The sequence below is a fragment of the Melopsittacus undulatus genome, chromosome 4 (genome assembly GCF_012275295.1).
Source record: "Melopsittacus undulatus isolate bMelUnd1 chromosome 4, bMelUnd1.mat.Z, whole genome shotgun sequence".
In the NCBI taxonomy this organism is placed as follows: Eukaryota; Metazoa; Chordata; class Aves; order Psittaciformes; family Psittaculidae; genus Melopsittacus; species Melopsittacus undulatus.
The window spans coordinates 9,649,536-9,663,533 of NC_047530.1; the positions used below are offsets into that span (position 1 = coordinate 9,649,536).

Below are 13,998 nucleotides of genomic sequence, written 5' to 3' on the forward strand. Positions count from 1 at the left end.
GGTTTCTTTAATATGTATACTCCAGAAATGCTCCTCCTTTAACCAAAAAAGTTTAGAAAACTTTCAACAGTTACTTGTTGGGTCCTTTCTTTTTTTTTTTTCTTTTTTTGGTCGGTTTTTGTTTGGTCTTGTTGAGGTTTTTTTTTTTAGAAATTAAAATTTTACTTTAAAGTCTCCTGTTTGAAAAGATACATTCCCCAAAGTAAACGAGCATGTAGTCTACTACTCTAATAAAGTTGCCAGCAATGAAGACTAGATAATAATTTACATGTGTTACATGTATGGTTATACTCTTCCATAAATTTCAGCTCCTGAAAGTTAAAAAAGTATTTCTGGGTAATCAATTCACAAGATCCTCACAAACACATTGAATTTAATGTGCTATTTCTTAAAGGTTACAGAAGTTACTTGTGTATTATGTTTGACTATTTCCAAAGATGCCACCCTCCTTTCCCCTCTAAGCACATACACAGCAGTCACCAACCCATCATATCACAATGTAAGACTTTAGAATGTCTCATGATGCATGAGAACCTGCATCTTTCAGCCACAGTATTAAAAACAAATGTCTTCAATAGCAGTCTGGTTCTCCAAGAAGAAAACTTGGCATGCCAGGAAGAGATGAAGAGCTAAGCCCTAAATTATCAATGAGAAGTATGTGACATTGCATAGAAGAGCTCACTGTAAATCTACATTTACTAAGATTAATCTCCAGCACAGTGAAAGGAGAAAAAAAAGTCTTATTTTCCCCTATCCAAATTAAATTTACTTTTAACCCATAAAATAAACAAAAAGCCCAACACTGTATTTTTCATGAATAAAACAACAAATCACTGAAAACAGAAAGAAGGAAAAAATGAAAAAATAGTAACATTTTCTTGTCTCCTTCCCCAAACCAGAATTCATATTTCTCTCCTTCCTCAATATACTTTAAAACCGAAAAGTCAGATAGGCCAAGGATGGGGTTTACAACAAACTGCTGTTGGGGAGCAGGATCTTTCTGTATCTTTAAATAGCAATAATTCTTCAAAGAAAAGCTGTAACTTACAAAGCAGGAAAACCAGAATATGTATAAATGACAAGTTCTGTAAACCATTCTAGGCATAGAAATAAGAAAGTGAAGTTAAATGCAGAATGACACTGCATGTCTTGCAAGCTGATAAGCAGTTCATTCTGCTAGGACATATGTACTCATAAACCTAATTTGTTCTGACAGCAAATGTAAAGATGTTTTTGTCCAGTTTCATTATGCATTTTCTTTGGACTGCATTACTCCATAAATTTCCTTTGATGTTGCCTATTTAATACTTCTGAAAGTATGCAAAATACAAACATATGGATTAAATAAACAAAGTACACACAATAAGTCTTACATTTAGTAACTTCTGACAAACTTTTGCAGTTCTGTGTTTCTGAACTTTGTGCAAAAATATTTATATTTAATAGTGCACAAATCCAAAAGAAAATTGTATTCATTTGGGACTGCTATATTATCTCTGCTGAAATAAAAAAATAAGCCAGTATTTAATTATACATATTGAAGTTGCACATATATCACCTTGCAGATCAATCCTGAATAATGTGCACTCAGTTCTCTATTCTACCTCCCTGAAGACTGTTGAAAATATCTATCATGACTCTGTATCAAAATACAGCATAAATTAGAAAGCCTTTCAGAAATTATCTGAATATTAATCACAGTACTTTATAAAGTATCAAGCCAAAATTTTATTTCCCAAATTACATTCAGATAATTTAAAAAGGTTTGAAATTATTAGGTGCTACAGATTAAGTTTGTTCCACCAGCAAAGCATCTGTATGCATCTTTATAAGAGCCATCCAAAATTTACTGATTGACAGATTGGTTCTTGACAGATTTCTAAAGCAAAATTCACAAGCAAGGTCAGGGTGGCATGTGCCATCTGTCATGTTTTGTCTGAAGAGTTAGACATGTAAAAAACCTACTGTTCCCAAGAACATCTACAGGAAACCAGGGTTAAGGAAAATGTTTACTCTGATCTCTGCAGGTTACATATTTGCAGTGGTATTCAAAATAGAGGCAAAAATTCAGAGAAACGCATCCCCACCTTGCAATTAGGGCATGTTCGGAGAGATCAAAAAGTGTCTAATCTGAAATCCTAGTACACTTGCTAAAGGTATTATAGAATTTGACTGCTCATAAGAGTTGGAAAGTAGACTTAGTAACTGTCTATTCTGAGCTCATGTTAGCTGAGCAAGTTCCTCAGCCTGGAATAAGGGAGGGTCTTTGCAAGGGCTGACCATAGGAAACCTTTTCTGTTCAGAGAGCCTGAACCTACTTTTTTTGATCAAAAATAAAGAGATGTGTAAATCAAAGCTGTAACAGCTTTTTCTACTTTAGTCTACATGTAAATTATCTTATTCTGCAATAAGAGTATGTTATTCAACTACTTCGTAAGGTGGAGTTCTGGGTCTTTAAACATTAGAGAGCAACGTTGCAATGGGAGAACAAGGCACATCGCCTCTTCCCATGGTAGTGCTGGTGTTTTACAGGTGGGGGCACATTGCATTAGTCCTTAAAACTGTTAAAACAAATCAGTGCTAGGTTGTATGATTAAAAGTTTGTCTCCATCCACAAAAAGGGAGCACAAAGGAATGACAGCGGGTGAGAAAATGATCTAATATGGCAACCGAGCCCCTCAACATGACTACTCCGTGCAGGAGAGGGCTCAGCCTGGACATCATGTCCAGGAGTGAAATCCCACAAGATGAGCCCATGGAAAAACTTTCCATAGAACCTTTCTTCAGGTTAGGCAGGTGCATTTGGATGAGGTGATGACATGACTACTTATTATGGGATGCAGGGAAGAGTACAACACTTTTTATGCAGTTTTATGGGGCAGAGCTAGAGGTGTGAAGAGGCCATGGAGGGTGAAGCAAAAACAGGAAGAGAAGAGGGGGAAGAAAAAAAAAAGAGGAAAAAACTCAGAAGAGAAGGGAGGGAAAAAGGAATGGAAGGAAGGAAGCAGGGAAAAGAAAGGATATTTCACACAAATACTTACCCTCTTCAGTTCTAACAGAATTAAGTTTTCATAACAAAAGGGACATGGGGGAAAGACAACAATAATCTGTTTTCCTGTATAGCACTGTAAGCACATTTTTTCATGAATCCAAAGCCTCTTTTATAACAATAACTTTGCTTTCTTTTGATGTCTTAAATAACCCTGCCACTCCAGAGGCTGACTTTATGCTTCCACATTGTGTTTGCCTTGCACATTTTTAAGAATGTTGTCTGTGTGGTCATAGGTCAAACGTATGTTTCACTTGGAACATTTTTTTGTTATTGTGGTTAAAATACATCCCATCGCCAAAAATAAAAGATAAAAGCAATCCAGGAGAAAAATGGGAAAAAAAGGTGAATAACAATTATTCATATATAAAAATTTAACACTGCAGCATTTTTTTCTTTGTTCATAAACTAGTTCCTTAAATAGCTTTTCTATTTTTATGAAATAAAGGTTTTTTGTGCAAACAAAAATGTTGTTTGAATAGGTTTAACTTCTCCCCTCTAATAACATAATTTTGAAACTAAAAATTAACAAAGCATTTTCCCACTTTTGATAGGTAAGCCACCCCTTTAGGACTGTTCTAAGTAACTGGTAATATTAAACCATTAATTCATTTTAGAATTAAATCTACCATAGTGACCTATGGGCTACAGAATTAATATTTGATGTACACTCTAATCCTGGGATTAGAAGCATATCAAGTAGGTTAAAAGAATACATTTTTTGATAGATTTTGATATGCACACAGCAAGTCTAGCTCACTGGAGAGGAGCTTGAGGAAAAAGCACTTCAACAGAAATATTAGCCAGCACAGCAATTTCAAGCTCCTGTCATTTACTGAATGCTAAATGCAGCAGGAGGTGGAAGCTGCCATCTTCCATAGAAGCAAGATATTCCTTAACAGCTGTGTGGCACCATCGTGCTCCCTGCAGTGGCAGCCTTCTCAGCTATCACTGAGTTTCTCCTTCTGCTCTTGATATGGAGAAGTGAAATTTAGGCTGGTTCACCAACTTTTAAGAGTTTTATTAGCCCTTACTCTAACAAGAGGCCAACTAACTAAAATAAGTAAATAAACAAAGGGGCTTGCTAAAACTTAAACTGTAAAAGAGTTATCTCAAATAAACCTATGCTATCATAATCCAGAAACAACATTGTTAAAGATGCACAGACACCATAACAAGATATCCAGCAACACAAAGATTTTGTAAACTCTTAATGGGATCCATGAGATGAGTAGTACACGTTGTACACATAAACTCACATACACTGCTTGTCTTTTTCTTTTAAAGTTACATAACGTTTGACCGAAATGAGGTGATCCACTAAAGCATTTTAGGAACTCAAAAGTATATGAAAATCGGTCTATACCAAAATTTTCTAAAAATGAACACTTAGAAAACACATTTGAAAATATAGGTCACTTACTTCAAATATGTAAGAGCATCTAATATACATATTACATTTAGAGTTGGAAAGTGGGAAATCTATGTTTTATAATCACTGCTGATTTTAGAGAACTACTTTTATTTCTAGCTCATTCTAACGCAACCAAAATAAAGCTATTTTTAAAAGATTCTTTACTAAACACACTAATTTCTAATATTGTTTCTGTCACTTGAAACTATTTCTCTCACTATTTCTCACAATGTGTATTTGTAAAGTTGCTACTAAAACTAATTTTATACATTGCATGTTCAGTTATGATAGAATAATAAAAAACAAATATAAGAATATTTAAAAGAAAAGGACCTTTGCAGTGTAATTACCTGTGTGACATGAGTAACATCAACAATATTAGTTCCTGGAAACTTTGCATCTTCCTCCTCACTATGTATATCTTCTGGAGTCTTATAAAGACAGATAGGAAGCGTTAGGTGTTTCATACTGGGTGAAAAAATGCATTAGCATAAGAACTTCATTACAAGAATGCAACTAAATCACCACTCACTGTCGTTAGCCTGAATCCAGAAAAAATGCTTTATCCACCTTAAAAGGTAAGAGTAATTTCTTTGCACAGCATAAAGAGAGATTATTAGAACTTTTTCTTGTATGATGACAACTAAAACCTGCTGTTACCAAATCTAATGAATGTGAACATGAAAAGCTCTAGGCAGTATCATTAATTTTTTTGGGGAAAAAAAAACAAAACAACCCCCCCAAAAACCCCAATCCAACCAAAAAACCCCCAAGAAACCCAAACCAAAAACGCAGTAAGACAAAATATTGTAAAACTAACTGTGTTTCTAAAACATAGCACACAAGACTCTAGAAGTGTCTTAAGCAATTCACGTATGTGTGATCATAGAATCATTGGATGGTTAGGGTTGGAAAAGACCTTAAAATCGACTAGTTCCAACCCTCTGCTATGGGCAAGGACACCACAGTAGACCACGTTGCCCAGGACTCTGTCCAGCCTGGCCTTGAACAGCGCCAGGGATGGAGCATTTACCACTTCTTTGGGCAACCTGTTCCACTGCCTCACACTCTAAAAGAGGGAAGAGAAAGATTTCTACAGTGTTATTTAACAAAATCAATTTTAAATAATAATAGCTATTTTAGTCCATGGTCTATGTCTTATTCAGAGAATACCTTGACCACAAGACTCTGGAGGATAACTCCTGAAGTCAGAACAGCAGCTAATACACAGGGAAAACAGAAGGTAAAATAACTACACAAAAATAAATCACACCATGCTTTCACACTGTCCAGTCTGTGCAATGCACATGACAGAAGTCCACTGGAAGAAATACTATGCCAACACATGCCCTAGTTTACAACCTTATCCTTCAGCATGCAGCAGTCAACCTTTCAGTTGCAAAAAAACCTTTTATTAATGCTTAGGTTAGATTAAAAACATGTTAGAAAAATTATATGGAAACAGAACAAAGTAGACTGGCCAGCTCCACATACAACAGGCTACCAGTAAATAGGCTATGCGTACGTGCCACTAAACACTGAAGTACAGCTGAAGAACAGACAGAGACAGAAAGAACATTCCCAGTTTTTATGCCAGAACACTGAAGCCAGTATAAATAAGATAGACATTGGGCAATGAAGCATTATAACTCTTAACAGGACAGAAAAATGCTGTTTTTAGTAGAGTTTTGCTATGGTGATTATTTAATCTTGGAAGACCAGTGTCTAGCTGCAATTTTTCATTTTTTCAAAAAAATACCTCATATTATCAATTCCTCAGAAAGATTACTTCATTTTTGCTGGAACTGTCATATTTCTCCAACTCGAACAGAATAATGAGATAATAAATTTTTACCAAATTTGAATTCACAGACATTTAGACCAATCAATACCTGTATTACAGTATCAACAGGAGGAAGTGTGGGTTTGGAGACTGGAAGAACGTGGTTTATACTCACACTGTCGCTTGAAATACTGTCAATATCTACATTTGGTAACACCTAGAACAAAATAAAGCATCACTCTGTATTAGCTCAGCTACTATCATTGAACTTTTTAGGTTCTCTCTTCTACTTGCTACTGAGCCACCAATCTTCAGTGACCTCTGTTTCTCATACCTGTACCTGGTAATAACTTGGTTCTGAAAAACATTACAAAAAAACTACCCTCAGAAATATTAACCTCTTTTCTTGCAGTACCTCATTCCTCTTGTTCCCTAATTCCCTGACACTTTGTCTCACATGTGACAAAAGGTGAATATATCTGTAACTATTTATATAGGAGACATGTGTTTGACTACCAATTTGTTTATATTATGTTGGCCTACATGCTACTATGTAGGCTGGTTATTGGATTTACATTACCATACATCTGGTCTAGTAAAATAAAGGGATAATTATATTAGAATATAATTTGCAACAAAGGCATGTCCATTACAGAATAAAAATATGTTCTTTTTTTTTAAACAAAGATTTAAACGCTTGCTTAATTCTGGGGAGAGGGGAAGGACCTTAAACATTTAAGAACTGCATGAAATAACAGGAAAATGCATGTGGGTGGAATACAGTGATACTACAGAAAAACACTACTCTCCATATATTTAACTGAATTCCATGAATCAAAAAAAAGAATATGAAAGAAACATTAACTTCCCTGACAGCAGACACCCCAGAAAATAACAAACAACCAAAAAAAGACAAAACCAAAACAAACCCACAAACAAAACCCCCAAAATTAAAAACACCAAACCCACTAGGTAAGGACTGCAACTGTTGATTCATCAGGAGTGAAATCCTTGGGTTGCCTATCATGCTTGAAACAGAAACCTTAAAGGCTAAAGCAGTCATCCAAGAAAACTGATATATACATTAATACTTCTTTTATTTCAAGTTTGTTCAGACTCAAAAATCTTACTAAAAAAAAAAAAGATTTGAAAATGTGACAGGAACCTATTTTGCAAACACACTGCACCAGTGACATACACAAGAAATAGTTTGCTCTTTTGCTCAAATAATAAAGATAATTGTTAAAATAAGAACAAAAACACTAGCATAGCATGACAACTTCTTAGTTCCTCCATTCTGTGCGTTTCTAACACTTACTGAAAACCACCTACTGATGTCAATGTCAGTTACTGATGAATGAGACTATCTTTAATTAGCATTTATTAAAATAAAATAAACCCAAAATCAAATCATCATCACTCTTGATATGTACCTGCACAGATAACTGAGGGGGATCCTTTTTCTCGGATTTCATCTCTATTACAGCTATGTTTGGTTTTTTTATTTCAACTGATGGTTTTGGTGGCACTTCAGGAACAGAGGTTGTAACTGTAACAGGGTGTGGTTTACCTATAACAACTCCAGCAGGCAGCAGTGAGACATCATTAATTTGTGTTTGACCTAAGGAAAAACATATATAAATCTCAAAAGCCAGTAAATTAATAAATCAATGAAAAATCAAATTCAAGGTGTCTGTGTTTCACATAAGACAGACTGAGATCTCATGCACAATTACAGACCAATTAAAAAGTCCCCTATTGACACTAACCAGACTATAGTCCTTCACCAGGTAACCTTAAGGCTTTCTCAGCAGAAACTGTAAACTCAACACTGCCATTTTTAAAAATTACTCACATTTCTTGACTACAGTGACACCTACTGCTGAAAACAAGAATAACTATATTGTGGTGTTCAAAACCTACATATCATGCTTCCCTCACCTCACATATTCTTTATCATATTCAAAATACCATTACACTTCATATAGCATACCACAATTTCTTTCTTGAGATACCCTTTTAAAAAATCATTATCTTCTTTAAATGCCAATATAATACTTACTCTTCCCCAAACAAGGCCTATATAAAAGTTCTATTAAAGATCCAAAAAAACAGAAGCCATGACAACGAATTTAGTGTGTTTGGCACAGCCTTACTGAAATTGCTGGGCCAATGTCATCATAAATATTGACTCTAAGGGCCAATGATTCAGTTTTTTCTTACATGGATACCAAACTTGAAGCCAGAACAAGAAGCCTAGAAATGTAAAGTGAACCAAAGAAAGTAGATACAGCTAAGCAAATAATTGCTCTGCCAGGTGCTGCCAAACATACAGCATGAAGAATGAGGAGGCCCAGAACATTTTAAACTGTTCCCCCATGTAGATTTCCCATAAGAGCAGCTGCAAATCTCATGAGCCAAATCTCATGGACAAATCACTGACTTAAGATGACATAAGTTTTATTCCCATGAAGCAGCAGTAATTAATCTTCACACATCCTTCTATGCTTTATTTGCTCCTACCTAGTGGAATAGCCATAGGAATTAGGTGACCTTCAAGTGGACCGCAGATGGGAGGCACATCTCGACTTGGACTGAAAAGATACTGATTTCCTTGGGCTAGTGGGCTGGTTACCGCCTTCTGCATGCGAGAACAAGTCTGTGTTCTTGCTGACTTTACCTTTGTACCTAAAACAAGAGCAGATAAACTTCATGTCATCAATACATGTATAAAACCAGTAATGTCGTACTCTATTAATTTAAGCCCTTCTACTGAAACAATTATCGGGTTTTTACTGTGGTATGGAAGGAACAAGGGAGAGACACAGGAAAGGCAGAATCTGAAAGTGCTAAGTTAGATGTCTCAGTATTGATAGCAATGAAGGAGTTAAAATTAGAAATACTGGGCATCTGAATGTAGAAAATACAGGCACAGAAATGTGAAGAAAAGGATGTGAGGATAGTAGTAGGTTGGAATGAAACATGTGATTCAGCAGCTGAGAAGTAACCCATGATTTAGGTTTGAAATACAGCATTAGAAGAACATGCAAGCCTGGCATAAAAAATAGACAGTATATAGGATATAGCCAAATTTTCATCTGTTGTTTCATCTGATTAACTGTCTCAATTTTATAAAAATGTGCTTTGTCTCCAGCCACAAGACTGACAGGTACTCAAAGGAACGGGAATAATCTACAAATTCCTGGCTTAACAACTCCCTGCTACTGGAAAATAAAGCTGTAACTAATACCTGTAAGTCTTGACTTACAACATCGAGAAAGCACCGGCTTTATGGTCCAGTTTTGAAAATGTATTGCTAAGTAGCTACTCAGAACTAATTTGTATGTAACAATGCCTAAACGTACAGCAGAAGGGAACATTACTGCAATACTGCATTTCTCACTGTACAGTCATGCAAGGTCTTACTCAACCTCAGTTCTTTGCAAAAAGTAGATATTAAAGAAATGATCAACTTTAATCCATATGCTTAAAATGTCTCCCAAAAAGGAGCCAACATACTGCAAGTCAAATAAAACCCTTTCTACTTCTATTTTTCAGGCACTAGGAAAATAAGCCTGGAGAAAATAACATTGCTAACCGACTCAATTTCTTCACTACAGCTGAAAAATGTCATCTTAGTCCTCTGTTGTTTCTAACACATCTTAACAAGCACTTTTTAGTGTTCACATTTAATAGCTTCCTAATTAATTGAATAATAGAAGTAAATTATTATAAAATTAAAGGATGATAAAGATTGATAATGTAACTTTTAACAAATGCAAATAAGCAAGTAAGGCAATTCACTCTAGAAGTTGTATTTTCATACACACAAGTTTTGAATTATAATCCAAGAAACAAGAACAGCAAGTCGTAACTCTTCAGTGAGAAAATACAGATCAGAAAGAAGCATTTCTGAAAAAGGCTTTAAGTCACATCGGATAAGCAATGCAATGATAAATCACAATACAATGCTGTGGTTAGTGGGATAAACATAATCCTCAGATGTCTCAACAGAATGTCAATGAGGTAGAGCATGAAAAGACCTCCATATATGATAACAGTTGTATCCAGTACTAATTTCATATCTCTGTAAATATTAAAATAGATTGGACATTAAAAGTCCTTTTTTATTTTTAAGTAAAATCACCTGGAAACTGAAGCAGCTGTAAACTGAAACAAAAACCTTGGTATAAATCAGATACTAGATTTGAGATGTGCCATTCACTTCTGAACCATAAGGTACCTAGCCATGGGAAGAAGCAATTAAGGACAGAAACTCTGACTTCCGTAAATGATGAAGCATATGCCTTTCTGCAAAGCATAGGTTAGCCAGAAAAAAAAAATGGGTTTTTTAGTCAAAGACAAATTACTGGGCTCAGTAACAAACATACACAGTTCAGTGGCTTGTGATTTAGAAGAGGTCATGCTACATGATCTAGCAGTCCACCCTAGCCTTGAACTTTTGACTCAAAGCAGGAATTTGCAACATATCTGTAATATCACCAACTTGTAAAAACAAGGTTCTCACAGTAAGAATGACTAAGTACTGTATACACACAGCACCTCATTTTAATTGCTTTCAACTTTTTGGTTTATTTGCACTGGGCAGAAACTAGACATTTAATTAAATTTAGCTTTAAAAACTTAGTGTTTTACATATATTTATCAGTTCAAATTATGCAAGAAAACAACTCCAACTTTCTTTGGAATGTCCTCTTACTCATAAAAGTGTTAGTTGGCTTTTTTTCCTAACTTGCCATAAGAAACCATGCATTAGTCACTATAGTTTATTTGCAAAGAAAATGGTTGAGAGAGTTATAAAATGACTGAAAAGAGACTCTCCAGATGGCCATTTCAGTCTTAAATAAACATCCTTATTCTAACACTAATTTAAAACAAGCTCAGTGGACTGTTTTAACAAAATAGAGTAATTTAATAAGTCTGGATTTTCCAGCCAATCAATTCCAAAGCCAACAGGTTCCAATAATTTTTAAGCCTTTATCACCTGGTACATCAAGGCCAGGAAGGGAATCTGTGGGTGCAGATACATGAAGGAAAGAACTAACCATGCTTATTGCTAGCAAGATCTTTTTCTTAAGAACCCAATGCTTCAACGTGGCTCATTCATCTTTGTTTCATTTTATTTATACTCCTACTACAGCAGCGTACAGATCTGTTTCTAATTTTATTATTTATACTTTCCTGCCATAACAGCATCTTTCAGAATAGCAGCCCTCAAAAGCATTTAACTACTTTGCCTTCGGGAGACCCATGCGAAACACAGAAGTGTTTCTTTTCCATTTTATTGGCAAGATGTAAGAAAGCACAAAAATAAAACAGCTTAACCAACTGTCTCATTAGAAGAGTTAAAGACAAGTAATCCAAGTATCAAAGACCTCAGTCTTAAAACCATTAAAGTTAGAAAACTTGGAAATAGAACACATAGTCACCGCAGTGTTAAGTGATATTAAAAAAAAAAATCCATATTCTTCTTCTCTTCCCTTAGATAAGAATACAACATTATTTTATTTACTGTCATGACAGAGACAAAACCACAACTTTCCATAACTGCAGTCTGGTATGAAATAGAGAAAAAAATTTATGGCAGCTTTATTATTGCCAGCACACATGTTGCTGTACTGCTGTAGTATGACTTAATGACTTGGAAACGAATCACTTTGGGTAAAGGCTATCCAGAGTTCATTCTGGTTTCAAGCAAATGGCTTTTAAACTGTATTTGTCACATGCAGGAGTTCTGGAAGATTGAATGCAGCATGGATCCGGTACACAGTTTTCTCTTTCATTTCTAATTTGCCTCCAACAGAAAACAAGCTAAGGCACAGGAGCAGCTTATTACAACTGCAGGCAACCTGTACCTTCACGTTTCACTGACACTACTGAATTAAACACATTACCAGTAAAAAAAAATGCTAGTATCAAATGATCAAATGACCTATTTATTATAATTAGACTGGGAGAGAGGGGGCACTTTTTCCACCTCTTCACATGGTATTGTTGCTGGAATGACGAAATTGGCCTCCCTGGAAAGGTTGTGACCTTCTATAAAGGATAAGAGCCCAATAAATATAGAAGAAAAAATGTAATTTAGGACTCAGCAAAAGCAGAACTGCTGATTAAATATTTTTACAGAAGCGTCTGTTCTCAATCCAAATCTCAGTGGTCACTGTATCACTGTTATTGCTATACTACGTGCCTACTAGCACACATTTTCTTACAAAAAAATCCTTACAGAAGAAACTAAATTATAGGTATGTAGCATAGCCAGTAGTCAAAAAGTAGTATATCCTGCTGGTCTTTCAAATGAGTATACCAGCATTTTTTACAAAAAAAGAAGCATTTCAAGAGAGGTCAAATAAAACATATGAGGAATAAGACAAACAGTTTTCACATACTTTTTAAGAAGTGAGAACTTGGTAAGTTTTGAAAAGTCTTCTAGATTTTTTTCCAGGATTATAACCCCACATTTTCCAGGAAAGTTTTGCAGAGATTTACAAATACTTTCTACCGATAATACTTTTTCTTCATGGATCACAACCGGGCTCCAGAGCACAGGTAAGAAAAGTGCTGGGAAATAGCATAAGGACTACAGTAAACTTAACAACAGATTTGTACTATTCTGAGGATTTGCCGCTATGGATGTATATCAAAACGTCAAAAAAAACCCAAAACAAACAGCAAAACATAGCAGTACTTATCTTCAAAGATATGTATATATCTTTGGTATAAACTACACATTTTAATGGCCTAAAAACATGGTCTTAACCATGGTCACTGCCTTTTCATGTTAATTCCTTCTATTCCATACAGAATATAATACTTCTAAAAGTATAATTAAAAACTCAGGCACCATTTTTTAAACCTCATTGCGACTGCATCAAGTGTTATTTCCCCTGCATGCGTAATAATAGCATTAAGTGCAAGAAGCGAAAAGGGAAGTCATCTAATCTCTTTCCATTGATGCTCATGCTATTAACTAGATTGTGCTCACCACCACTTTAACTGCCTTTTCACTTAACACGCTCTTTCACTCCATTTTTATTTTCCATCATGTAATTTGCTCACTCTCTCCCACAGTGAGATGATACACATTAATCTTTCTGACATATCAGTTAAAGATAGTTTCTGTGTTCAGAATCAATTAACTTCTGAAAACATAACTAGGAAATAAACCAGATCCAATTAAAACATTACTTTCTGCTAATTCAATATAAAGTTTATCTACACCTGCCTACGTCAGATGTCACAGAGTTTCACTTTTTAATTTTTTTACAGATTTTTAATAGGCTTGAAAATTTTAATCTCCTGATCCTAACACTTTGCCTACAAAACTAGTGAATTAAATTCAATAGTAATCAACTAATAACCGTAACAAGCTAGTACAAAACAGTTGTACTCCAGTTTTAACCCTGACTTGACTAACAAAAGCAGCTGCATTTAGTGAACTAAACCAATGCTTCTGATTAATGTCTTCCAATATTTTCAAGCTAATAGATGACATGTTCATCGAAAACCACGAATCAAATTTTCAGATTTCAATTAATGTATTAGTAGTGGAAAATTAAATAACATGCTTCCTTGATTTTTCAAATCTCAGTTTATTTCTTAACTCTGACTGAATCAATCATTTAAATGACATGACGACACGAAGAACACATCTCTCAGTAACCTTTATCAAAAAGCTAAGTTAGCTTTTCAGCACACTCAGCTTTCAGATGCTCATGTCTTTACTTC

General features: G+C 35.0%; 1 protein-coding gene across 1 annotated transcript in view; it reads right to left on the bottom strand.

Moving 5' to 3' along the window:
* The window catches only part of KIAA0586 (KIAA0586 ortholog), a 73,961-nt gene that overhangs the window by 44,512 nt on the left and 15,451 nt on the right, over positions 1–13,998 (bottom strand). The window contains exons 16-19 of the mRNA XM_031044525.2: positions 8,770–8,934; positions 7,680–7,867; positions 6,356–6,463; positions 4,814–4,894 (exon numbers count right to left, since the gene is read on the bottom strand). Of these exons, the coding sequence (XP_030900385.2) occupies positions 4,814–4,894; positions 6,356–6,463; positions 7,680–7,867; positions 8,770–8,934 (542 nt within the window). The remainder of the gene's footprint in view (positions 1–4,813; positions 4,895–6,355; positions 6,464–7,679; positions 7,868–8,769; positions 8,935–13,998) is intronic.